The following is a 26,870-nucleotide window of genomic DNA, read 5'->3' on the forward strand; positions in this document are numbered from 1 at the left end:
GGTACCACTGTATCATTCTTCTTACTAAGGTGCAGGAAGAAAATAGAGAAAGCATGTTGGTGTCAGTGGATGTGAAAAATAAGCCTGTTTGGCTGACTTTGGTTAAACAGAGCACACACACAAGATATTCCCTTTAGGCTTTCCCCATTTCCTTCCTCCTTGCGGAGGAATATTCGAGGTCAATTTGGGAGAGTCGAAATGGCTTCAGGATTGCTCTCCTGTACTATTTCAGACACCTGCTTTATATACTGATGTAGGTGTTTGCCTTGTACGTTTATGAGCATTTATATTTGAGACCTTAGCATTCTTACAACAATACGCTCGCCTTGAAACCCTAAAAGGGGCAGGAGGCTGTTTGCCCCCCCCCCCCGCTCAGCCTCTCCTACAACCGCCCCCCCTCCAAGGCAGCCATTTTGTGACCGGCACCCATGGCACCCCCCCACCCCCTGGGGGACCTGCCTGGACCCCACCTCGCCAGCCGGGAGCATATGGGGCAATGGCCCTGAGAGGGGAGGAAGAGACTTGCTAGGATAGACCAGGCCCAACAAAAGCAGCTTCCCATGAGGTCAACACTGTAACAGGGAACACTGGCGCCTCATGAATCCTGAGTTATGGGCCGAAGATAACCCCTCAGGCATGGCTAGAAATATACTCCCCAAGACCATCTGCTAATCCCGTAGCTGCTAGACAGTATCCCATCCCACGCCTAGCGGCAGAAGGGGTCTGGTTCCAGATTCTTCTTTGCTTTCCCCTTCGTTAACAAACAAACACAGTGCACCCCCACTGTCCCAGAAACTGGATAACCCTTTGCTGAATGGTTGGCAATACTTTGTCTGAAGTAATAATTTTGTGTGGGAAGACTACGGCCCTGATCCAACAATGGTTGTTCAATGGTTGTTCTACAAATTCTCATCTGTTCTTGCTAAAGGCTGTTGCAGCAACAGCACAGCACGGCTTGGATCTTGAGACTGTTTCTCAGTTCATGCAAGTAGTAGGACATCAGTTTTGCATGCTTTTCTCTTGGCTGCTATGTCATCATCCTGAACTGCTGGTCATACTAAAGGTAAAGGTAAAGGTACCCCTGCCCGTACGGGCCAGTCGTGTCCGACTCTAGGGTTGTGCGCCCATCTCACTTAAGAGGCCGGGGGCCAGCGCTGTCCGGAGACACTTCCGGGTCACGTGGCCAGCGTGACAAGCTGCATCTGGCAAGCCAGCGCAGCACACGGAAACGCCGTTTACCTTCCCGCCAGTAAGCGGTCCCTATTTATCTACTTGCACCCGGGGGTGCTTTCGAACTGCTAGGTTGGCAGGCGCTGGGACCGAGCAACGGGAGCGCACCCCGCCGCGGGGATTTGAACCGCCGACCTTTCGATCGGCAAGCCCTAGGTGCTGAGGCTTTTACCCACAGCGCCACCTGCGTCCCTGCTGGTCATACTGCCTGGAGCTAATTAGGAGCTACAGTCCCACAACATAAACCCAGAAGGCAAAGTTTACCCACCCCATGCTCTAAGCAAGGACCTCAAGAGTAACTTCTTTTTTAAAAAAGCAAGTGAAAGTTTTTTGGGAACTTTGTCAAAGTTTTTTTTTCAGGTGCTGTTTCACTCTGGAAGCGTTGTAATCGCACCTTCCCAGCCCAGACAACCGTGACTGAGTCCGCACTGTTACGGAAAGCGGGGGGGCATGTCTTCTTCACCTTCTTCTTCGCTACAGTATATCCATTTATTCCCAATTGTCAATGTCAAAAGGGACTAAAATCTATAAAATCCATAGAAAATCAACGTGCCAATTTGCTCAATTTCTCTAGGACTCTATGACACCTCCCCTGTCCTCCATAATCCCTCAAGTAAGGTGCTCTGCCAAGCCTTTCCTCCGGGCAATGCCAGGTGGCAGACTATGCGTACATGGACCATTGTCTTCTCATCACCGGCACTCAGGATGTGCTTATCTGCGCATATCTCCAGCTCTGCATATTCCCCCTCCCTCCTCCATATGTTAATCGGGTGTAACCGAACCTCTCCTTAATGTATTCATGATGTAACTGGGATGTGTTTTGCACTGTATTCTGGGACATGGGGGGAGTTTCAAAAGTTCATGTCACCCCTTTCTCGCTGTTCAATCTCGCCTTGAACCTGTTGCGCAATAAACTTGGATCTTCTGCAGTTTGCTCCTGTCCGGCTGAGCTCATTTTCTTCCGCAGGGACCCACGGACTTAGTCCGACGAGCTGGGTGGCAGAGTAGCCCCGCACCCAGATTTTAGCCGTAACAGCTGACTTTGGTTAAACAGAGCACACACACAAGATATTCCCTTTAGGCTTTCCCCATTTCCTTCCTCCTTGCGGAGGAATATTCGAGGTCAATTTGGGAGAGTCGAAATGGCTTCAGGATTGCTCTCCTGTACTATTTCAGACACCTGCTTTATATACTGATGTAGGTGTTTGCCTTGTATGTTTATGAGCATTTATATTTGAGACCTTAGCATTCTTACAACAATACGCTCGCCTTGAAACCCTAAAAGGGGCAGGAGGCTGTTTGCCACCCCCCCCCGCTCAGCCTCTCCTACAACCGCCCCCCCTCCAAGGCAGCCATTTTGTGACCGGCACCCATGGCACCCCCCCACCCCCTGGGGGACCTGCCTGGACCCCACCTCGCCAGCCGGGAGCATATGGGGCAATGGCCCTGAGAGGGGAGGAAGAGACTTGCTAGGATAGACCAGGCCCAACAAAAGCAGCTTCCCATGAGGTCAACACTGTAACAGGGAACACTGGCGCCTCATGAATCCTGAGTTATGGGCCGAAGATAACCCCCCGGGCATGGCTAGAAATATACTCCCCATGACCATCTGCTAATCCCGTAGCTGCTAGACAGTATCCCATCCCACGCCTAGCGGCCGAAGGGGTCTGGTTCCAGATTCTTCTTTGCTTTCCCCTTTGTTAACAAACAAACACAGTGCACCCCCACTGTCCCAGAAACTGGATAACCCTTTGCTGAATGGTTGGCAATACTTTGTCTGAAGTAATAATTTTGTGTGGGAAGACTACGGCCCTGATCCAACAATGGTTGTTCAATGGTTGTTCTACAAATTCTCATCTGTTCTTGCTAAAGGCTGTTGCAGCAACAGCACAGCATGGCTTGGATCCTGAGACTGTTTCTCAGTTCATGCAAGTAGTAGGACATCAGTTTTGCATGCTTTTCTCTTGGCTGCTATGTCATCATCCTGAACTGCTGGTCATACTGCCTGCAGCTAATTAGGAGCTACAGTCCCACAACATAAACCCAGAAGGCAAAGTTTACCCACCCCATGCTCTAAGCAAGGACCTCAAGAGTAACTTCTTAAAAGCAAGTGGAAGTTTTCTGGGAACTTTGTCAAAGTTTTTTTTTCAGGTGCTGTTTCACTCTGGAAGCGTTGTAATCGCACCTTCCCAACCCAGACAACCGTGACTGAGTCTGCACTAGGAACTCTTTCTGGCTGTAATCTAACTAGGTGCCTAACGCACTTGGCAAGGGCTTTGGAAGGGGGATGTGGTGTCTCTGCTCAAGAACATGATGTGTATTTGGTGTGTGGAAAGCTGGCTTATCATATCCTGCCAAAGGGGTGGTATGGAGTGCGCTTTCCAGCCTCTTTAATTCCTCCCATGTGGATTTATGAGCCGGTTGCCACTGCACCCTGTTGGAGGAGACGCTCGGTTGACCTAGTAGCAGTTGCAGGAGGCAGCTCCCAAAATTGGGGTAAGGATCAGTGGCCTCCAGAAAGGATAGTGGCCCATTACGACCCGGCCTCATGGAATCGGGGAGAAAAAATCACAGGGGCAAGGGGGCCAATTTATAATTTAAACCGCATAATAAGACTCCAAGCGGTAGTAGAGATTGTCGCCAATGCCACAGCCACAGCCCTCCGGTTAATCGCCACCCAGTCCTTCAGCTCCACTTAGGGCTGGACTTTCTCCTGGCACGACAGGGCGGGTTTTGTGTTGTGTTAAATTTGACAGGAGGGGCCTGTTGCTTTAACGTCTCTGACCATGGTGAAGCTATTCGAAACTTGGCAGCAGAAATTGAAAAAGTGGCCCATGTCCCTGTCCCTACTTGGAACGGATGGGACATGTCCTGGTGGACTGATTGGCTTCCGAACCTAGAGGACTTTTGATGATGTCACTAGGCCCATTGATAATTTTGCTTCTTTTCTGTTCCTGTGTACCTTGCTTATTGCAATGCTTGCAAAATATGATGCATAAAATGGTGTCACGAATGGTTCGGCCCCAGACTATAGCACTAGCCCGAGAATATCAGCCAGTGCCTCCTTGGGACGAGCTGGAAGGCTGTCCAAAATAAAAGAGGAATGAAGGGACAGGATACCCAAATCCTGACTGTGTGGTCACCCCAATTAGTGTGTAGTCACCCCAACTAGGCCTCCAGACTTCCCAAATTCTTTCTTTGAGGATGCAAACCTGAAATGCATTAGCTCTGCTGTATAACACAAAGCATAACACAAAGTAGCTGAAAGGAACAAAGATTTCTCCTCTTCTCAGGAAAAGATGACCTAGCCGAGAGCAGAGCATCCAGCAGATCAGCCTGCTGGCAACTTTCATGGCTCGCTGACAGGAGCAATGCACGCCCGACCCGTGGGAAAGGCCTGAAAGGCTACAACCCAATGCAAAAACCCTGAGGATCCATGTGGATTCGTGCTTTGTAACCACGTTTTTGCTGCATTACGGCCCCACAAAACAGTGGGTGCGTGATTTTTTTGGTGCAGGCTGTAGTCACGGACATGCTATGTGATCTGATGGTGAATTTGGGGTGACCCAATGCTAAAATCCTGAGGACCCCTGGGCTTTTACCTCCCCCCTCCCAGGCAGCCTCCTTTATCGCTAGCCTCCCTTATCTCTCTCCCGATCGCTTGCCGATCAGCGGATTTGTTTCAACACCCCCTTCCCTCTTTCAAAAAAAGAAGCATGATCTGCTTTTTGCCCCTGGCCAATTCGGCTCCAGGGACCACGCATTCGCTCCGTAAGACGCACAGACATTTCCCCTTACTTTTTAGGAAGAAAGGTGTTATGTACTGAAGTTCTCACCCTGGGCCAGCAGGGGGATCTTGTAGATAGTTATGCAAATGAAGGATCGAGAGTGACGTTTAGTGATTGGATAGTTTTAGAAAGTTGCTACAGTAACGTTGTACTGGAGCTCTATATAAGCAGGCTGACTGAGCTCTTCAGTTCACTTCTGTTCTGGCCTGTGAATAAAGAAGAGCTGTTTGAAGAATCGCTGTGTCGTCTGATATGTTCACCCACAAAAACCTAACAAAAAAGTGCGTCTTATGGAGCGAAAAATACGGTAGGTGGAAATCAGTCTTCCCCCTCTCCTCCCCCCTTCCTTAAAAACCCTGCTCTTTCCTCTCTCTCCCCACCCCCAGCCAACCCACCTCCCCATTCCTGGGTTATGGGTTTGAGCCCACGCTGGGCCAAATATTCCTGCATTGCACAGGGGGAGGGTAGACTAATGACCCTTCCAGCTCTGCTATTCTATTATTGTATATATGGGCAACTTAAAAACACTGATAGGATTGTAGAGCTGCCATTAGATTATAAACTACGTCTTATACAACCAAAAATAATATTGGGCTCCGATACATCAGTATAGAAAGGGATGATCTACAAGGACGTGTTGCTGGAGGTGCCAAAAACGAGAATACGCCTCTTTGAAGCGTCTGCTTATGCAATGTCTGATGCTTACAGATTTCTGGAGGAAAGTAATGGGATATATAAATGCTAATTTGTAGAGAGGCTGCCCTGCCCTGAGGCAGGAAGCAGTGTCGTGGCCAAGAAAGGTTTGCATAATTTCTACCTCTGCCCCCCTCACTGCCCTGCCTGGCAGGAGACGGAGGAGGAGGAGGGGGCAACCTTTGAACTGCACCCAAGACCCCCACCCACAGGGTGCTTCAGAAACCCTGGTGATTTCTCACCCTGTCTTTCTTCCAGGGGCACCTAAAGGCCATCAGGAGGAGCTGTGCTTGGTCCCTTTGAAAGGAAGGCAGCTGCAACTGCGGATCCTCAGAGCACTCTTCACCTGCTCAGAGGCACTCTTTCTTCCTTAGAGCTACAGTGCCACCAAAGCTGCGATTCCTGCCTTGCAAGGGGTTGGGCTGGATGACCCCTGGGGGTCCCTTGTAACTATACCGCTTTATGGTTCCACCGTAAGTACCACTGTTTTTGAAATGCGTCTGTTGTTTTGAAAACGGTTGTTCCCTGCTTTTTATTGCATTTTATGCTGCTCTGAGCCCAGCTTTGGCTGGGGAGGGTGGGATATAAATAAAATTTGATGATTATTATTATTATTACCTCCTAGAGCGCAGCTTCCTCCGTGGTTTGGAGAAGGGAGGCGGGCAGATGGGGCAATCGCTCCTGGCACCCCAACCTTTGTCTTGTGGGCCAAGAGGGCAGGGCGGCCCTGGGATGAGGGCCAAGGGGAAGGAGCCGAGGGCCAGGAAGACAGGTGCCAGGCAGGGCTGGGAGTCAAAAGAAAAGAATCTGACACGGCTTGTCTCCTTTCGGAGGAGGAGAGCTCAGCCAGGTCCCCATTGCCTCACCTGGGTGACAGCAGCATCCTTACCGCAGGCCCACCTGGGGACCAAAGTGCAGGTGGCAGAGAGAGAGACTTGTGCATTGCAGCCACGGATAGGACAACGTCTTCTCCTGGACAAGTGAGGCTCTTTCCTCCTCCCCCTCCTCCTGCCCCACATGCTGCCCCCTTCCCGAGGGCACGGCTGAAGGGGAGCAGCTGGGCTTTGGGATGCAGGTCAGAGGCCACCTGTGCTGAACACACCTGCGTCTTCACGCTCTCCCTTCTGCCAAGGCAGGGGCCCCTCCTGGCTGGAGTCCTGCTGCACATCCCCCCCCAACTCCCCCCCTTGTGGATTTTCTCCCCAGGATCTCTTCCTGCAACCCAGGGTCAGAAGATGGCTCTGAAGACATACCTGGAGGCTCTTAGCGTCTTCCAGTTGGTCCTCACCTTCCTCTTCTTTGGTAAGTTGGGAGCTGGGTGGGTGGGAGGGAGGGAGGGGCAGGGGGTGCTCAGGGAAGAGGGGCAGCTTGGCCTCCTCCTCTTCCTGGGGCCATGGCCCTTGGGAGGTCCTCTGGCAGGCCAGGCCCCTGTAAGAAACTTAAATCTGCCCTTATTCCCTTATGGGGGACACAAGAGCCCTTAGAGAGTCCTTTGTAGGTTCTCCATCAATCAGAGAAAAGAACATAGGCCAAGCAGAGAATACTGAGAAGCAAAGCAGCTCGTAAGCCTGATCTTTATTGAACTGTTGCAACAGGGTGCCCCCCTCACATGCAGGAGAAGGAGGAGGACCCCGAACCCAGGTATGCCCGCCCTCATATAGACATTTTAAATTGCCCGCCCTGGAGTCCAAGACCACCCCCAGAAACATCATACCTACATCACAGAAAGGGCGGTCTACAGCAGAAATCTGAGTGCGTTGTTTATCTCCTGTCTGGCAGGTTACCTGTTAACGCTCACTTGATTGGATACCCTGGGGAGCCTGGCCAGTCTTTCGTAATGATAAATACTTAGTTCCTGAGCCAGGTCACAGGGTCACCCTATTCATACAAAGACATACCCTTAAGACAGGATTTGTGAAGGTAAAGACAATGGGGAGGCTTTTCCATTTTCCTTCAACCTTGCAGAGAAATCATTTGGTCAGTTTGGGAGTCAAAATGGTTCCAGGGCTGTTTTCCTGTGCTGCTTCAGACATGTGGTTTATATATTTATGCACGTGTTTGATTGGAACATTTATGAACATTTATTATATATATAAAACACCTTAATTTTTTTATTTCACCCCCCTCCCCCAAAAGCCAAACCCCCTCTTCTTTTCAAAGCAGCTTTGGGCCAGGTGAGTCTGGACTAGGGAGTCAGCACCGCAGGGGGTTGGGCTAGATGACCCTGGGGTGCCCCTTCCAACCTAAAATGTTCTTCTGGGTTTAGGGGGGCTTCAGATCACATCCTCGGGGGTCCCGTGAAATTGGGGTTGTGGTCCCAGGCAGGGCTCTGAATCCCAGCGCTGCCTGTGGGTAGTGTTGGGCGATATATTGATATATCATCCACAACCAGTTTGATGTCCACATTGTGATATTGGTTTCATATTTTTTTAAAATTTATTTATTGGGTTTTTCAAATCAGAATTTTGCAATCACATATCCAGCATACAACATAAAAACAAGATTCCACAGAATCTCCTCCCCCCCCCCCCAGGTGCCTTCTTCTCCGTTCTCCTGGTCTACCTGCTCTTCACCTCCTACTGGCCTATCAGCGTCTTGTATTTCGCCTGGTGGATCTTCGACTGGGATACGCCAGAGAGAGGTGAGTTCGATTCTCCCCAACCAGGGCCGGATTGGGGTTTGATGAGGCCCTCAGCTACTGAAGGTGATGGGGCCCTTTATATGTCCAGCTGTCCTTTGTCCACAACAAATTGTCACTGTTTTTTGTGTTGAATATATGCTATATGGTAATTGACGGACCTAATAAGTATCTCAAGCCATGCAAACAGTCCATGCAGATCGTAAGGTAAAGGGACCCCTGACCATTAGGTCCAGTCGCGGCCGACTCTGGGGTTGCGGCGCTCATCTTGTTTTATTGGCCGAGGGAGCCGGCGTACAGCTTCCGGGTCATGTGGCCAGCAGGACTTAGCCGCTTCTGGTGAACCAGAGCAGCGAACGGAAATGCCGTTTACCTTCCTGCTGGAGCGGTACCTTGACGTGCTTTTGAACTGCTAGGTTGGCAGGAGCAGGGACCGAGCAATGGGAGCTCACCCCATCGCAGGGATTCGAACCGCCGACCTTCTGATTGGCAAGTCCTAGGCTCTGTGGTTTAACCCCCAGCGCCACCCGCGTCCCAGATGCAGGTCGTAGGTACCCTATATATAGAAATGAACAAACCAGGGATAATTAAGGGAACAGGCTAGCAGGCGAGGCCCATGACTTACATCACAGGAGCCTACACAACACAAAACACTGTTCCTGTAGGTAGCTTTTATTTTATTTGTTTTTTATCTTATATTTCGGAAATGTACATCCAGGTTTTCTTCCTTTAAATTTTTGTGGGGCCCTAAGCTAGAGCTTGTTTAGCTTATAAGTAAATCCAGCACTGTCCCCAACCCCACCCAGAGGTGAAAGGCGCCTCTCCTTGTCTGAGAAGGGTGCTGAGCCCCACACCCAGACCCACACAGCTGGAGCTGCTGCTTCACCCTGCCCCTCCTCCTCCAGGTCACCCCCTTCCACTGGGGCAGCGTGTGACCATCCCAAACCTGTTTTCCTCACTGCTATTTACTGTTATCTACCGTATTTTTCACCCCATAGGACGCACCTAGTTTTTTTTGGGGGGGGAAGAAAAAAAATTTATTTCCCCCCAGGCGCTTGTGGGGCCGGCAGCGGGGAGAAGCGCTCTTCTCCCCGCCGCCAGCCTCCAAACCACGTCGGGAGACAGTGGGATGGCGCACTGCGCCTCCCCGCTGTCCCCTGAGCTTGTGGGGCTGGCGCTGGGGCTCTCCAGGCGTCCTCCGGAGGGCGTCCCATGCTTCAGGCTGCAGGCTGCTGCCCGCAAACCTTGTGAGCCCGCGGGAACTCCCGCCGGGCTTGCAAGGCTTGCGGATAGCTTCCTGAAGCCTGGAGAGTGAGAGGGGTTGGTGCGCACCGATGCCTCTCGCTCTCCAGGCTTCAGCGAAAGCCTGCATTCGCCCCATAGGACGCGCACACATTTCCCCTTCATTTTTGGAGGGGGAAAAGTGCATCCTATAGTGCGAAAAATACGGTGTTTTCCAAGACAGCTTCCAATAGATGACACAATGGCAGAAGGCATTTCATTTCTCTCTCTCTCTCTCTCTCTCTCTCTCTCTCTCTCTCTCTCTCTGTATGGAGGGCAGAAAAATCAGCTGCATTTATTTATGTATTTATCATTATTTATTAAATTTTGCTATAAAAAACACACAAAATCCTGTAATTGACAGGAATCAAAAGTTTGCGGAAATAAATCCTGCGTCCAGTCAGGCTTCCCTGCGTGGCTCTGCTTGGGAGCTGACCTGGCAGGAGAGCAGAGTAGCAGCGGTCCTGCATCCGTGTGAGATGAGGGATAAATCAAGTCCAGAGACAGTTCGGTTCTTATCTCTAGAAGCGTTTATTTACAAAGCAATAAAACCATCAGAAACCTCCGCCATTTCTCCGTGCTCCAAAAGCACACACACGCAGCCTCTCAGGCTGAACTGTGTCTCAGTCAGAAGCGAAAGCAAGTCTGAATGCAGACACACACTGTGACGCACTTCTCTGCATCAAGCTCCTCCCAGATACAGGATACCACGGAGTTTTAACCCTGTCAGTTCCAAACTCCACACCCCCTCTTGTCCTGCATCTGGGGACAATAGCCAACAATGCTTTCCCCATACACAAACCCTCACAGAACTCCTCGTGCTTCTGGAAGGTTAATGGTTTTGTGAAACCATCAGCGAGGTTCTTGGTTGAGGGACAGTATTTCAGAGCAACTAGCCCCTCATGAACGCTCTGACATACATTCCGGAACCGTATGTCCAAATGTTTGGTCCTCGCCTTGAATTGCCCCGTCTCGGCCAATTTGAGGCATGGTTGATTGTCTTCATGCACCACAACGGGCAGACAATTCTCTCCACAGATTTCCTCGACCAAACACACATAGAACTCCAGCTCTCTGCAAACCTCTGATAGCGCACTGAACTCAGCTTCAGTAGATGAAAGCGCTATGAGACTTTGCTTCCGGGACCTCCACCCAATCACTGAGTCCCCAAACTTCACCACTGGGCCTGACACTGATTTGCGGTCCTCAAGGTTAGCCCAATCCGAATCCACCCAGGCGGTCAGCTTGACATCACCCTCAGCTGACATCTTGAGGCAAAAGTCTTTGGTATCTTGCAGGTAACGTAGCACCCGCTTAATACCATTCCAGGCCTGCACACTAGGACTTGAAGCCTCTCTACTGAGCAGATTGACAGCAAACGCTATGTCTGGTCTGCTCCACTGTGACAGATACAACAGACTACCCAGAGCTGACTGAAAGAGTTCAGTATTTTCGAACACCACGCGTTCTACTTGCTGACACTCCTTCACGTATCCAGCCTCCATGGGTGATCTGGCACCTGCACAATCAGACATCCTGAACTTCTCAAGCAACTGTTCAATCTGACCTTTCTGGCGAAGCAAAAAGCTTCCATCACTTGCTTTTGTGATCTCCACGCCTAAATACGATTTGACATCTCTTTTTTTATATAAAATTTTTATTGGTTTTTCAACATATAATATAAGACATTACAAACAACAATACACAAACAAACAAACATATAAACATGTATAATTTCATAGTCTTTTTTTCTTATACCCAATTTCAACGACTTCCCCATGCCTCCCTTTTCTGCATCCCTGTTTTAAACTTTTTCAGCAACCCCTGATCTAAATTACTTATAAAATCCCTTTCCTTAACCCTTTTCTTTCCTCTTGTCCAATCATTTATCACTGCAAATCTGCTATGCTTTACCCATGACATTTTAACACTCACTAATTTTGCAACAATTTTAAAGATAAAATTTAAATTTCTTCCAATCTTCTTCCACCGTCTCTTTCCCTTGGTCACGGATTCTGCCCGTCATCTCTGCCAGTCCCATGTAGTCAATCACCTTCGTCTGCCACTCTTCCAGCGTGGGTAGTTCTTGTGTCTTCCAATACTTTGCTAGTAGAACTCTTGCTGCTGTTGTAGCATACATAAAAAACGTCCTATCTTTCTTTGACACCGATTGGCCTACCATGCCCAGGAGAAAAGCCTCTGGTTTCTTATGACATCTCCAAGCTGCTTCAGCTTGAACCGCTTTCCAAGCTCCTTAGCAAACTTCTACACCTGTTCACTTGTCTGTGCCATGATCAAGATATCATCAACAAACACCTGAACCACTTGCTGTTGCAAGCCTGAATCTCTAATGTAAAGACAACTGTCTGCAAGAGATCTCTTAAAACCTAGCTCTTCTAAGGCTTCATGTAGGCACATATTCCAATTCCTGGCAGATTGGCGTAATCCATAGATGGATTTGTGCAATCGCCACACGACGCCTGGCTCTCTGACTTCAAACCCTGGAGGAGGAAGCATGTACAACTCCTCCTGGAGATCTGAGTTCAGGTAGGCGACATCTACATCAAAATGGTTCACCTTCCAACCTCTCTGTGCTGCTATCGCCAAAAACGTTCTCAAAGTCTCCGCTCTCGAGGTCGGCGCATAGACCTTCGTGAAGTGGACACCCTTCCTCTGTGTGAATCCTCGGGCCACTAACCTCGCTTTATACCGTGGTTCTCCTGCTTTTGTGGGTTTAAGTCGGTAAACCCATCTGCAACTAACAGCTTGCTTATTGGCCGGCAGCTGAGTGAGTGAGAACACACCAAGAGACTCCATTGAGTTCATCTCCTTCTGCATCGCCTCATGCCATTTGCTGGCTTCTTCCCGAGGCAACTTCTGAACATCCTCAAAGGATTCAGGTTCACATCTAGCCACACCAACCCAGACACTCGTGGCTTCATACCTTTCAGGTGGCTTCCCTTTGGTTGATCTTGCTGACCTCCTCAGCGTGAATTCTGGAACTGCGCCTGATTCACCTGGATCAACCCTACTATCCTCTGTGTCAGAAACATCCCCCTCTGACCTGCTGCGCCGTTTAGGGCGTACAGCTGGTTCTGCTGGCGAGGATGGTTCACTCCTTAGCTCAGACTTGACAGAGACCTGTGGAGGGGTCCCGGGACTCCCTTTCGGAGAGATACGGAGCCTCTCCCTTGGAGATCCCGGCTCTGGACTCTGTGGCTGTGGACTGTGCACCTCAGCAACAGGTTCAGCCTCGTCCTCCTCCTCTTCCTCATCTGAGTCTAACAGAACATCCGGATTCCCGTGAAAACGCTTCCACCCACTCTGCTCGCAAAACTCAGCACTGCCGCTAATAAGGAGCTTGGACTGGTTGCCAGTAGGGTATGCGAAACGCCACGCCTTTGAACCCGGCTCATAGCCTACAAAGATCATCTTCCTAGACCTTGGCTCACCCTTTCTGCGCATGGCCTTTGGAATGAGAACCCAAGCCGTAGACCCAAAAGTGCGCAGAAAATGCACTTTCGGTTGCTTCCCATGAAGCAGAAAGTACGGTGTGTCTCCTACACTTGAATTGAACACCCTGTTCTGCAGAAAACATGCTGTCTTATAACTCTCAGCCCAAAAGCGCTGTGGCAAACCCGAGTCTGCCAACATAGCATTCGCTGATTCCTGTAGTGTGCGAAATTTTCTCTCTGCAACCCCATTCTGTTGCGGAGAGTGGGGGGCCGTCAGTCGATGACTGATACCCTTCTGCCTGAAGAACGATTGCAGCGCAGAACCTGTGAACTCCCCCCCGCGATCAGATTGAAAGGAAATCACCCTGGTAGAGAACCGTAGCTCTACCGCTGTGATCCAATCCCTGATCAGTGCAGCTGCCTCTGATTTCTGTTTAAGAGAAAAGACCCAAGCATGTCTCGAAAAATCGTCAACCAGAACCAGAACCCATTTAGATCCTGCTAAAGAAGGTGTCGGCATGGGCCCTGACAAATCTGCATGCACAAGTTCAAAGGGTTTGCTGGTTCTCCTCTCTGACCTGGGGTATGTGCATGTTGTGACCTTCGATTGCTTACAGGCTTGACAATCTAGGTATTTGTCACATGCCTTGAACCTACATCCAATTGTGTTGCCTGTGGCTTTCCTCACATATGACCACCCTACGTGCCCAAATCTCCTGTGCCACAAGTGTATACAATCATGGTGTGGTGGGACATTAGCACACTGCCCTTGGGCGTCTTCAATGGACTCTCCACTAGCCCCATTTTCCACCAGCCCCATTTTCCCACCAGTCCCATTTTCAATGGGCATCTCCACCAGAAAGAGCCTGTCTTTTCTCTCGACACTGTAGATCTTCTTCCCATCCCTGTAGAAGGAACACAAATTGTTAGAGAACAGAACATCGAACCCAGCAGCCATGAGAGCTGGCACACTTAAAAGAGAGTGGGCAAGCTCGGGGACCACATAAGCTTGCACCCAATGATCTATAAAAGAACAATAAAGAAACCCAGATTCAGTCAGTGGTCTATGAGACCCATCTGCTAAGGTGACATAACGTCCAGTTTTAACTGTCTTGCAGTTCCTCAGGAGCCCTCTAGAGGTCACTAGGCAATGCGACGCTCCCGAATCGACAATAAGAGATAAAGAGTGTCTCTGGCTGTTTTCCAAAGATGCCATGGCATTGCTCACACTCCCATCGGTTGCCATGGCCACAGCCTCCCCCCGACTGAGGCTTTTGCCTTTTCTCAGAGACACCATCGCAGCTGTGAGGTGATAAGACGCCTTGTCTTTGTTTTTCTCCTGGCCTGCTGCTTTCCCACGTCTTTCCTGGGAACTGGCCCTGGGACCCTGCTTTGTTGACATTCCACGCCAGCCGGTGTCCTTGGCAGCCTGGGCCTCTAGCGGATGCTTCCCAGCGCTGTTGGACATCGTCTCAAAGCACAAACATCTTTCAGAGCTTTTGGCATTCTCAGAGCTCTTGGAATGGCCTGCCTGGCCTGCCCCCCCACTCCTTCTTGGGGTGCAGCCTGTGCCCTCTTTCACAGCTCTCAGCCTCTCTCCAGCACACAGTCCACCACACAGACGTGTCGAAGCATTGAAACAGCTTCCCAACACAGTCCCAGCCCCCACTGGGCATTCTGGGCGTCCCTCAGCCCCTTCTGGGCTTCCAGCCCCCTCTGGTCTGGCTCTCACTTCGGCCTGAGGCTTGCTCCCTTGGCCCTCGGCTTCCTCCCGGCCCTTGGCTCCTGCTGAGCTTTCGCACACTCCTCAGCACCTGCCAGGCGGCCTGAGCCGATTTAACGCCCTCCAGGTGGGGCAACAGCAAAGCGTCCACACTTGCTTTCAACATGCAGAGCTGTCTCTGCTCTCTCTCACTCAGCAGAGCAGTAGCATGCATGGGTGGGGCCGGCTCCTTCTGGACTGGACTCCAGAGCCCTATGGCCACAAACCACCCCCTTGCTGTTCTTGACCAGGCCTCCCAGTTGGCCCCATTCAGTCTCTCACCGGGGTAGCTCTCTTGGCTCTGCAGTGCCTGTGCAGCAGCCATTCTCCTCCCCCCGGGGCTTCAGCGTACTCACACTGCCAGCAAGCTGGACTCTCGAAGCAGCCGTCCCTCTTGGCCTTTGGCTCCGCTCTCCAGCATCTCCCACTGCCCTTCCTGGCAGGAGATCACAGCAACTCAACGCTGGCAGCCTTCCTCCCTTCTCACACTTGTCAGGAAACACGTAACTTCCATAACCTTTGCGGAAATAAATCCTGCGTCCAGTCAGGCTTCCCTGCATGGCTCTGCTTGGGAGCTGACCTGGCAGGAGAGCAGAGTAGCAGCGGTCCTGCGTCCGTGTGAGATGAGGGATAAATCAAGTCCAGAGACAGTTCGGTTCTTATCTCTAGAAGCGTTTATTTACAAAGCAATAAAACCATCAGAAACCTCCGCCATTGCTCCGTGCTCCAAAAGCACACACGCAGCCTCTGAGGCTTGAGCTGTGTCTCAGTCAGAATCGAAAGCAAGACTGAATGCAGACACACACTGTGACGCACTTCTCTGCGTCAAGCTCCTCCCAGATACAGGACACCACGGAGTTTTAACCCTGCCAGTTCCAAACTCCACACCCTCCCCAAAATATAACATGGAATCAGAGTTGGAAGGGACTCCAAGGAGCATCTTGCTCCTCATTATTGATTGATTGATTGATTGATTGATTGATTATAATTTTATTTATACCCTGCCCATCTGGCTGGGCTGCCCCAGCCACTCTGGGCGGCTTCCAACACACACACACACACACACACACACAATAATAATAAAACATCAAGTATTAATAGTAACAATCAGATCCTATAAAAAAGTTGGAATAACTTTGAAATAACATACCAAGTAAAGCAATATGCAATAATACATTAGAATCCAATAATAAACATTAAAATTAAGCATCAGTAAGTCATAACTAAATAAATGAATTTTTAAGCAGAGGTTGGGTGGTCACCTGCCAGGGATTCCTCAGCTGTGATTCCTGCATTGCAGGGGGTTGGGCTGGATGACCCCTGGGGGCCCCCTTCCAACCCCACAGTTCTCTGGCTCCGTCCCCTGCCTGAACCCTTGTCTTCGCAGGTGGGCGCCGCAGCGACTGGGTGAGGCGCTGGAGAGTCTGGGAGCTCCACCGGGATTATTTCCCCATCCAGGTATGAGGAGGGGGCTGGCAGGGCGAAGGAGGGTCCGCCTTCCTCAGAAGGATGCCCAGGGTCTCTGGAACCCCCGGAGACCAGATCACAGAGAAGCAGGAGGGGGCGGCCGTCAAAGGCTGCTGGCCATGGAATCTGCTCACTGACATTCAGGTGGGGGTCCAAATGCCAAAGGCCTCGCCCCTCTTGCCTTGCAGCTGGTGAAGACGGCCGAGCTGCCCCCGACGCGGAACTACGTCCTGGGCTCCCACCCCCACGGGATCATCTGCGCGGGGGCCTTTTCCGCCTTCTGCACCGAGGCCACGGGCTTCCCCCGCGCCTTCCCTGGCCTCCGCCCCAGCCTGACCGCCCTCGCAGGGGTCTTCCGCGTGCCCGTCTACCGGGACTACATGATGAGCTTTGGTGAGGCCAACAGAGAGGAATGGTTGGGGGGTGGGGAAGTGGGGTGGCCCCTCCCCTAAGGACCATCTTCAAGAACCCTGCCTGGCCCATCAAATGGGAGGAACCACCCCACTCTCAGGAATGCCCTCCCAGAGCCCCTGGGAATAGAATTCCCCAGCAAGATTGTCTGTTTTTCCTGCAATTCTTTGCTCCTGTGCAAATGAAAAGGGGCCTTTGTTTGTGCAAATGATGATGATAATTATTCTTATTTATACCCCGCCCATCTGGCTGAGTTTTCCCAGTCACTCTGGGTGGCTTCCAACAGAATATTAAAAACACGATAAAACACCAAACATTAAAAACTTCAGATGTCTCCTGGTTATGGGTTCGCTGGGCAGCAGCAGCGGGTGGCAGGCTCTGTGCTGAGAGGAAGCTACACAGCGATGCTAAGCCGGCTTTGCTGGGGGGCTTCCTCCCGGTGTGGAGTGGAACCCACCGCCCACTGTTGCTGCCCAGCAAAGCTGCCGCGTATAAGACTGGCCATATAAGTCAACCCCCCAAATTGGCAGCTGCCCAGTCGCCTAATACGCCGTAATCTACGGTAATTGTTTTTCTCTTTGACATCTGATGGGAGGTTGTTCCACAGGGCGGGCACCACTACTGAGAAGGCCCTCTGCCCTGTAGCTTCACTTCTCGTAGGGAGGGAACCGCCAGAAGGCCCTTGGCTCTGGACCTCAGTATCCAGGCTGAACGATGGGCGTGGAGAAGCCCCTTCAGGTCTACTGGGCCGAGGCCGCTTAGGGCTTTAAAGGTCAGCACCAACACTTTGAATTGTGCTCAGAAACGTACTGGGAGCCAATGTAGGTCTTTCAGGACCGGTGTTATGTGGTCTCCCAGTCACCAGTCTGGCTGCTGCATTCTGGATTAGTTGTAGTTTCCAGGTCACCTTCAAAGGTAGCCCCACATAGAGCACATTGCAGTAGTCCTGGTGGGAGATAACCAGAGCATGCACCACTCAGGCCAGGCAGTTTGTGGGCAGGGAGGGTCTCATCCCGCATCCCAGATGGAGCTGGTAGAAAGCTGCCCTGGACACAGAACTGACCTGTGCCTCCATGGACAGCTGTGAGTCCAAAATGACTCCCAGGCTGCGCACCTGGTCCTTCGGGGCCACAGTTGTCCTATTCAGGACCAGGGAGTCCCCCACACCCGCCCGTCTCCCGTCCCCCAAAACAGTACTTCTGTCTTGTCAGGATTCAACCTCAATCGGTTAGACAGCGTCTCTCCTCCAACCACTTCCAGATGCGCTGATCCTTTGCCAGCAACCCTGTTGCCGACTCACAGAATTTCAGAGTTGGAGGAGAATCGCGAGGGTCCTCTAGTCCAACCCTCTGCAAAGCAGGGAACCCCTGGAGATGTTTCACACCCACAAGCACCTTTGCTTTCTCCCACTTCCAGGGTTGGTCCCGGTCAACAAAAGGTCCCTGGACTTCCTCCTGAGTGGCCCCCCCGGGCACGCGGTGGCCATCGTGGTGGGGGGCGCGTCCGAGATGCTGGACAGTGTCCTAGGAAAGCATCGCGTCCGCCTTCAAGGGAGGAAGGGCTTCGTGCGCCTGGCGCTGCAACACGGGTAGGGGCACCGAGGGGGCGAGGGGGGTCCGGGGGGGGTGTTGGGCGCAGGTCAGCAATATCTCGGGCCTAGTGAGCACGGCGGTGCTTCCTGGTGGATTTTGCCCCAATGAGCCATTGCGAGAATGGAAGGTCCCTGCCCTTCCTTGTTGTATAATTTTTTATTACATTTTTCTTACGTTTTCACAATAACCTTCCTAACAAATAATTCCACCGTTCCATAAGTGGACTTTCCACCTACAGTGTTTTTACTCAGACCTTTTCTACTGTGCTGTATCTTCATCTATTACAAAAAAATTAGTACAATTATTTTGACATTTTTCTTCTGCTGCTTTTATCTTGAATTCTGTCCGTGATTTCATTTGACTGTAATATTTTTTAAGTAATCCACAAACAGCCTCCACCCTTCTGTAAAAAGTTAATCATTCTGATCTCTTAATTTTGCTGTGAGCTTTGCCGTTTCTGCCTAGTCCATTTCCTTCAAAGGCCACTCCTCCTTCGTTGGGACCTTCTCTTTTTCCCAATTAAGTTTTCTCTTAATGTATAACAGGCCATGAATTCCATATGCTAAGGTCCCTGACTTCCCACAGCCTAGCCTTCCTCAAAGGTTCTTGGTTGGATTAAGTGCTCTCCCTGACCTGACATTCCATCTGTGAGTTATGAGCCATAACCTGTTCTGCTGGACGTCTGTTTCGACTGTTAACAGCTGAGTGCTTTGGCATCCAGCACTCTTCTGATGTGCCACTCTGCTCCTCCCGGCTTCAGCAGACTATAACAGATAGCGTGTGTGTAGGAAACAGTTGTAGGAATGATTCAGAGTGAAATTTGCCATTTCCCAAGCTTCCGCCCAGAAGCGGTGTGGTAAGCCTGAGTCAAAAAGCATTGCTTCCGGGTTGGCGCCTCCGGCAATGGCGGAGCTCCTCCGATCGGGAGGAACTTGCTCCGTGGAAAGCAGGGTCTGACCGCCACGGCGAAGGCGGAGACCCACTGAAATCACAAGCGGGAGAAGCTTGTGAACCTGGGATTCGGCTGGCACCGTTTGCGCCTCCCCTACCCGCGGGGAAACCCTGTTTTGGGGATCCGGAGCAACGTGGGGTGAGTGGCGCGGTGCTTCGAATTGACTGCTTCTTTCACGGAGTGAAGCCGCATTGCTGTTGCCAGAGAGCGCTGACTTTTTCCTGTGGACAATTGGACTTTAAACAACTACCCGTGAGTAGAACGGAAAATTGGATCTTTAAATACCTTAATTTGGCACCGAAGTGGGAAGGTCTTAAACAGGAAGTCCGCCTTCCGCTTTTGTAAATATATTGAAACAAAGACGTTACAAGCTAAAGTCTTTGAAAGTTTTTGGCAAAGGATTAAATCTCCACCGGTTAAAATTACAAAAAACCCCTTGGAAGCAGGAGAAGAGGGGGGAAATTTTGGACCTAGAGAGCCTGCAGGAGAGAGTGAAAAATCAAATTACCACTGCTCAAAACCTGGAAACGGGCTGCTAGAAAGAGTTCATTAATTGCGAACAGAACATATTTGACAGCTAGCTAAATAAGAGAAAGATACTCTTTCCATTGTCCTCTTCTGCGTTTAAAAAGGAGGAAAAGTAACTGAAAATTGAAACTATTTTTATGGTTTGAGTTGTGTTTGAAAGGATTGATACAAGTGGAAACTGTTTCCCTCTAGAAGGAGCTTTTGAAACTGTTACAGGAGTGTAACTGGGGAATCACCAGCTGCAAGATAAGGAATTGTGAGAACCAGAGATTGACCTTGGACCATTTAAAAATGTTGACAGGAGAAGCAATTGTGACTGTATTATGTAAGATAAGCTATTCGCTGGAACAGCTTCATAAGAAGACCGATGACATGACTTTTAAAATTCATAACTTGGAACAGAAAGTGATTGAGACAAAAGGTGAGCACCAACACAGAAATAATTCAGGACTTGGTACAGGAATCTATTTTGGCAGGACAAATTGTGGAGGAGAAGGAGAAAGCACCTAAAGTAATACAAGCAGGATCCTTAGTCTTACAGAAGCAAATTGAGGACTACAAGTTGAGGCCTTTTATGATTGAATCTAGAAAAAGTCAGATTTTGAGGATTGGATCCCGGCTCGGATTGAAGAAGGAAAGTTGGAAAGATCCCTCTATGCAGGGATTAACTGACTTCTGGGACATGGACTTGGGTCTGGAGGAGATTGAAGTTTTGGGGGCCTTTGGATTTGGAGGAATCTTGAAACATGTCCTGAAATACTTTATGGACTTTAGCTTCAACTATGGAAATTTGGCTGACCTGTCCAGAAGGAATAAAAGTATTGTTAGGTTGGAGTTTTCCCGAGATTTGCTCTTTAGCATTAAAGAATATGAAGAAGACCTGCAGAAGGGACCTGGAAAAGAGTTAAGAGCCTCGGACATAAGATCTCCAGGTTGATGGACTATATGGAATTGACGGAAAGGACTGGCAGAATCCGAATCCAGGGAGAGGAGATGGTGGAAGAAGATTGGAAAATTTAAAGTGTATATATAGAAATATTGTAAAATTAATGAGCGATAGGAAAATGGTGGAATGATATTTTATGGCCTTAGCAGAAATGTTATAAGGAGTTAAGCATATATAAGTATTTTAGTTTTAATGGAAAATAAGGTTAAAAAATAGGTTATTTATAATATGATAAAAATTAGAGAAAGATGGAAAGGATTTGCTGAAACAATTAACAGAAGTGGAATACAAAAAGGGAGGTGAGAGGAGGTCGAGGAAACAAGGGAATGAAAGATAGAGTATGGAAAAGGTGTGATGTATGTTTTTTAAATTGTTTTTGTTTTTTTCCTTCTTTTAGGATTAGGGTAGGGATTGGGTTTTGTTTAGTTTAGTTTAATGTGTTTAGTTTAATGGGTTTAGGTTGTGTTTTGTATTGTCTATATATTGTATTGTCTTTTTCCCCCTCTTTTGTCTTCTTTTTTTCTCTTTTCCTTTTTTGTAATCCTTAAAAGCAATAAATATTATTTTATAATAGAAAAAAAAATAATAAAAAAGCATCGCTTCCACCGCTTCCTGGAGCGTTCTGTTCCGCCTTTCTGCCACCCCATTTTCCTGTGGTGAGTGCAGAACCGTTAAACTGTGATGTATCCCTTTCTGGCAAAAGTAATTCTGCAACGCAGTGAACTCCCCACTGCGGTCTGATTGGAAACTGGAAACCCTCAGTGAGAATTGGAGCTCCACTGCAGTGACCCACTCCCTCAGCACGGTGGCAGCTTCACCCTTGTCCTTCAGAGGTATCACCCAGCTGTTTCTGGAGTAATCATCTGTCAAGGTTGAAACATATTCAGCCCCACCCAGACTTGCAACGGGCATAGAGCCACAAATATCTACATGAACCAACTCAAAAGGTTTCTTGGTTACCCCGTGAGACCTAGGATAACTGCACGTTTATACCTTTGCCTTCTTGCATGCTCTGCAATCCAGGAACTTGGCACATGACTTCATTTTGCACCCCTCAATGCACCCTGGTATTTTTCTCACATATCCCCAATTGCAGCGGGACATCCTCCTGTGCCACAAATGATGACACATACAGTGAGTGGGAACATTTGCACACAGTGCCTTTGCTGACCCAGTGTTACCCTTACCTGCTTGAGACGTTTCCAGAAGAAATAGCTTGTTCTGACATTCAACACTGACCAACTGGTTCCCACCCCTGGAACTAGAGCATACATTATTCTCAAAGCAAACATTAAACCCATCTCTAACTAGAGAAGACACAGACCATGGACAGCATTTCATCCCTGGGACCACAAATGCTTCCAGTTCAGCCTGCAAAAAAGGAACAAAAGCAGAGCCAACAGTTGTCAGGTGTCTCTTGGATCCATCGGCAAGCGTGACTGTTTTTCCTTCAGAAACGGCTCTGCAGTTCTGCATTTGGCCACCAGATGGCAGCAGATGATGACTGGCTCCACTGTCGATCACCCAGCGCTGTACATTGCTCTGGTCGCTGTCCTTCACTGTTGCCATGGAAACCGCCAAATGATGTGACGTTGGACCAAGGCCATTGCCCCGGGCAACCAGATTAGGTGCAACTGCTTGGGTGACCTTGGGCCAGTCACACTTCTTTGAAGTCTCTCAGCCCCACTCACCCCACAGAGTGTTTGTTGTGGGGGAGGAAGGGAAAGGAGAATGTTAGCTGCTTTGAGACTCCTTAAAGGGAGTGAAAGGCGGGATATCAAATCCAAACTCTTCTTCTTCTTCTTCTAAGAAGCGATTTATTGTACAGCAGCAAAATAAATCAACGACCCAGGAGAGCGTGGCGACATGCTCTCCCTCTCTCAAAACAGAAAGTAAATTCTTCCTCCTCTTCCTCCTCGCAGGGCTGACCTGGTGCCCGTTTACACCTTCGGGGAGAATGACATTTACCGACAGATCCGCTTCCCCGAGGGCAGCTTCGCTCGCCGCTTCCAGCTCGGTTTCAAGCAGCTGACCGGCTTGGCCCCTTGTCTCTTCAGCGGGAGGGGCCTCTTCTCCAGCACCTCTTGGGGGATCCAGCCCATGGCTGCCCCCCTCACGGTGGTGGGTAAGGACCCACAAGGCTCCCCGTTCCTTCCTTAGCCTTCGCCCTGCACCCCAAAATCCCCCCAGCTCACCAACCTGCTTGCAAAGAGCCATAAACTCTTCAGCATCGTACAAAACAGCATGTTCTGGTGCATCTCCCTTTCGCCCTCTCTTCGAACTGAATCGGAGACCTGTGGAGTTGAATGGGACCCCCAAGGGTCATCTAGCCCAACCCCTCTGCAATGCAGAAATCAAACGAGCCGCCTCATTTTATGGGGCTTGCTATGGAGGGAGCTGCGATTGCGTGTGTGCGTGCACACACACACCGACTTCCTTCTCCCCTTCCTTGGAGGTTTCTAAGCAGAGGTTGGTTGGCCATTAATCAAGGGGTTGGGCTAAATGACCCTTGGGGTCCCCTCCATTCCTGCACCTAAGCCACCCCTGAAACCCAAGGCCAGGGTGCAAAGCTGCTGGGGTGGGGAGGCCCTGGCTGCCATGGGGTGGGGGCGAGGGGCAGAGCAGCCCCCCCAACTGTCCATGCTTCTTCTCCTTCCTGCAGTGGGGAAGCCTATCCCGGTCCCGCTCCGCCCGCGCCCCACCGAGGACGAGGTGAACAGCTTCCACGCTCTCTACATCGAGGCCCTGAAGGAGCTCTTTGATGCCCATAAAGAATCCTGCGGCCTCCCGGCCTCCCAGCAGCTCCTCATCACCTAGACGGACCCGAACTTGACCTGAAGCAGCATCAGGGGACGCAAGGTTGTGATGGGGGGAGACACGCGGGAGACTTTGCCCCCCCATCCCCATCTGTACACACTGATACGGAAGGGGGGGCATGTCTTCTTCACCCTTCCGCTGGTCACCAGAGGGTCCGAGGCGATGACCTCAAGGGCACCCAGCCCCACATGGACCCCTCAGCCCCCACACCATTGCACAAGCACCACACTTTACCCCAAGCCCCATAAATAAAGTGCCTTTTCCCCCTTTCCTACACTGATCCGCTATTACGGGCGAAATAAGCCCCAAAATCTTATGCCTTCCCTCCCGCTCTAGTTTTACTATGGGTAGACCGTATAAAGTTGTATTTCCTATCTTTTGAATGGGTGCGTTATACCCAATCAGAACCATGCATTCGTCTTGCAGAGCTAGCTCAGCGAGCTCCTGCACGCCTCATTTAACCTTTGACAAGCTGCTGACGGCTCTCCGCTGGGAGAACAATGGAACCGAAACTTGTGAACTCACAAAACTGTCAAATTTCGCTACAATGTATCCATTTTGTTTCTGACTTCAATTGTCAATATAAAATGGGCTAAAATCTTTAAAAATTCATATAAAATCAACCACAACACCGATTTTCTTGCTTTTGGTGCCAATCGGCTCAATTTCTCTAGGACTCCATGACACCTCCCCTGTCCTCCATAATCCCTCAAGTGAGGTGTCACGTACTCTCAGGAAGACCCTAATCCTGTCAAATCCCTCTGCCAAGCCTTTCCTCCGGGCAATGCCAGGTGGCAGACTATGCATACATGGACCATTGTCTTCTCATCACCGGCACTCAGGATGTGCTTATCTGCGCATATCTCCAGCTCTGCATATTCCCCCTCCCTCCTCCATATGTTAATCCTGTGTAACCCAACCTCTTCTTAATGTATTCATGATGTAATCTGTGTAACCCAACCTCTTCTTAATGTATTCATGATGTAACTGTGATGTATTTTGCACTGTATTCTGGGACATGGAGGGAAGTTTTAAAAGTTCATGTCACCCCTTCCTCGCTGTTCAATCTCGCCTTGAACCTGTTGCGCAATAAACTTGGATCTTCTGCAGCTTGCTCCTGTCTCCGGCTGAGCTCATTTTCCTCCGCAGGGACCTGCGGACTTAGTCCAACGAGCTGGGTGGCAGAGCAGCCTCGCACCCAGATTTTACCGTAACAACACCGTTTCCAATAAAAGGCGCCGTGCCTGATGTCTGATTTTGGGTCCTTGGTGCCCGAACCCCCTTTTTGTGCTCGCCTGCGGAGCCCAAGGCTGGTTGTCTCATTCACATGTGCATTATGAAGGCAAGGTCTGCAGGGCCCGGCAGCCAGAGAAGCAGGCCGTGGCCCTGTTAGAATACCTGCTCCATGATTGCAGTCATGGGATTGTTGTCTTTTACATGACGGTGTATGTTTTGACTCCACAGAGTGGGAAGTGACGGAGACAGGATCTTTGTGTTCTGTGATGTGGGACTATTGTCCTTTGTTCTTCCTCTTTGCCGTCTGTTGCTAGAAAGAGAGGGAGCCATGTTGCGGTGCTCCGTGTGTGTTTATATGTAAATAAAGTAGATTAGCCAAAATGCTGAGTTCTGTTACGCATGATGTGCATACTCTGCAGATCCCTAAGTGTGCCGGTGTCGGTTGGCATCGGTCCAGGCTGAAGAAAGCTTTTGAAGCTCCCGAACGATCGATCAGGAGGGAGAGAACATGCCAGTCGGGCATGTTTCTCTGCCAGGGTCCTACTTGGGTGTAGGCCGAGCTCCTGACAGGCCCTGGATCCATGGCGCTGGCTTGAGGCTGCTGCCCACATGCCCTCCGGGTGAGCAGCTAGGAGCTTGCCTGTCTGCAAGAGAAAAGATCATTTGGACATGCAGGCCTAGCTCTTACACGGAAAATGGGGGCTGTTACAGAAATTACGGGGGGGCACATCTTTAAAGTTAAATATTACAAATATTATGCCTGAGTGTATCCTTTCAACTTGACAGCTCAGGGAAGTTACCTAGCTTTAAAATAATATAAAATCATCTCCTTTCCCAGTTTCCTCCATTCCAAAGCTATTTTCCCCTTGAAAAAGGACTCCAGAAAGTTCTCAGATTTGACAATTGCTGGGCTCATGGTTAGCCAAAGGAAGCCAAATCTCATCACCTGACTCGCCTCAGGCTCCAGACATGCAAAGGAACTTCTATTGTACTTTTGGGTGGTGGTACTTAAGACATATTTGTCTATGCTAATCTTATACCTGAGTCTTGCCCCGCCACGTCTGCTTATGCTAATCTTGTACCAAGGACTTGTCTGGACATGTTTGCCAAGGTTAATCCCTCCCCTTTTGTGACATGGCAGTGATGTAGCAATGATGCTGTACGAACTGTATTCTGGGATGTGGTGGGAAAGTTTAAAAAGTCTTTGTCACCCCATCCTCGGGGTTCAAAATTTGCTCTTTGAAACTACTGCGCAATAAACTTTGGTCTACAGCTATTTGCTCCGGTTGGCTGGACTCCTTCCTTTATTCCACAGGGACCCGCGGGCTCTGCCAGACCAGCTGGGGAACTGAGCAGTCTCGCACCCAGATTTTTCCTTAACAGGGGCCCTGCTCTTTGGCCAGGAAAAAGAGGGAGGGTAAGCTGGGCTTACTGCCAACCTAGCAGTTCGAAAGCACGTCAAAGTGCAAGTAGATAAATAGGTACCACTCCGGCGGGAAGGTAAACGGCGTTTCCGTGCGCTGCTCTGGTTCGCCAGAAGCGGCTTAGTCCTGCTGGCCACATGACCCGGAAGCTGTACGCCAGCTCCCTCGGCCAATAAAGCAAGATGAGCGCCGCAACCCCAGAGTCGGCCACGACTGGACCTAATGGTCAGGGGTCCCTTTACCTTTAAGCTGGGCTTGGGGATCTGTTTTCCCAAGGGGCTCTGACTGCAGGAGCAACGCAGGACATGCCTGGGTCGGGTGGAGGAAGGGCAGGCAGGTGCCAGGAGTCTCAGGCCAAAGGGGGATGGGAGAGAGGGCCACGGTTCAGCATCCCCCTTTGCCCACCCATCGTGTGCACTCTGTGCATGCCCCGAGGCAACTCCCAGTTTGTACCCTGGTTTTGAGTGGAAATCTGGGTACTGTTATCCCCTGAGGTCCTCGTGCAGGTCAGAGAAATAAATGCCAGCAAAAAGCGGCTATTCAGCCCCATCGTCCTTTCGTGGTTGCCAAGGTGACTTGAAATCTGGGTATCCCTGGTTGCAGTGCTCCCCGCGAGGTCCTTCCACCAGTCAGGATAAATCAAGTGACCA

At 50.2% G+C, this 26,870-nt stretch overlaps 1 protein-coding gene across 5 annotated transcripts; it reads left to right on the forward strand.

The window, feature by feature from the left end:
- Positions 1 to 5,885: 5,885 nt before the first annotated feature.
- Positions 5,886 to 26,072, forward strand: LOC310746895 (2-acylglycerol O-acyltransferase 3-like). 5 transcript variants are annotated; one of them, XM_083581126.1, is made up of 8 exons: positions 5,886 to 6,184; positions 6,918 to 7,013; positions 8,173 to 8,352; positions 16,235 to 16,305; positions 16,503 to 16,707; positions 18,142 to 18,313; positions 22,666 to 22,868; positions 23,406 to 26,072. In XM_083581126.1, the coding sequence occupies exons 2-8, from the start codon at positions 6,947 to 6,949 to the stop codon at positions 23,558 to 23,560; spliced, it is 1,053 nt and encodes a 350-aa protein (XP_083437252.1). In that variant the 5' UTR covers positions 5,886 to 6,184; positions 6,918 to 6,946; the 3' UTR covers positions 23,561 to 26,072. The 5 variants fall into 5 exon arrangements, with proteins under 5 accessions (XP_083437252.1, XP_083437254.1, XP_083437255.1 ...); XM_083581128.1 differs by having other exon boundaries at positions 5,899 to 6,184; positions 8,245 to 8,352; XM_083581125.1 differs by lacking the exon at positions 5,886 to 6,184 and adding an exon at positions 6,491 to 6,691.
- Positions 26,073 to 26,870: the final 798 nt, after the last annotated feature.

The sequence above is a fragment of the Podarcis filfolensis genome, assembly GCF_964270895.1.
Source record: "Podarcis filfolensis genome assembly, chromosome: 13".
NCBI classification, from domain to species: Eukaryota; Metazoa; Chordata; class Lepidosauria; order Squamata; family Lacertidae; genus Podarcis; species Podarcis filfolensis.

What these genes read in the sequence shown, in the direction of transcription:
- LOC310746895 (XM_083581126.1), top strand. Translation starts at nt 6,947, where the DNA reads ATGGCTCTGAAGACATACCTGGAGGCTCTTAGCGTCTTCCAGTTGGTC. An exon ending in CGCCTGGCGCTGCAACACGG is followed by an intron (nt 18,314 to 22,665) that starts GTAGGGGCACCG and finishes TCCTCCTCGCAG; the next exon opens with GGCTGACCTGGTGCCCGTTT. An exon ending in TGCCCCCCTCACGGTGGTGG is followed by an intron (nt 22,869 to 23,405) that starts GTAAGGACCCAC and finishes TCCTTCCTGCAG; the next exon opens with TGGGGAAGCCTATCCCGGTC.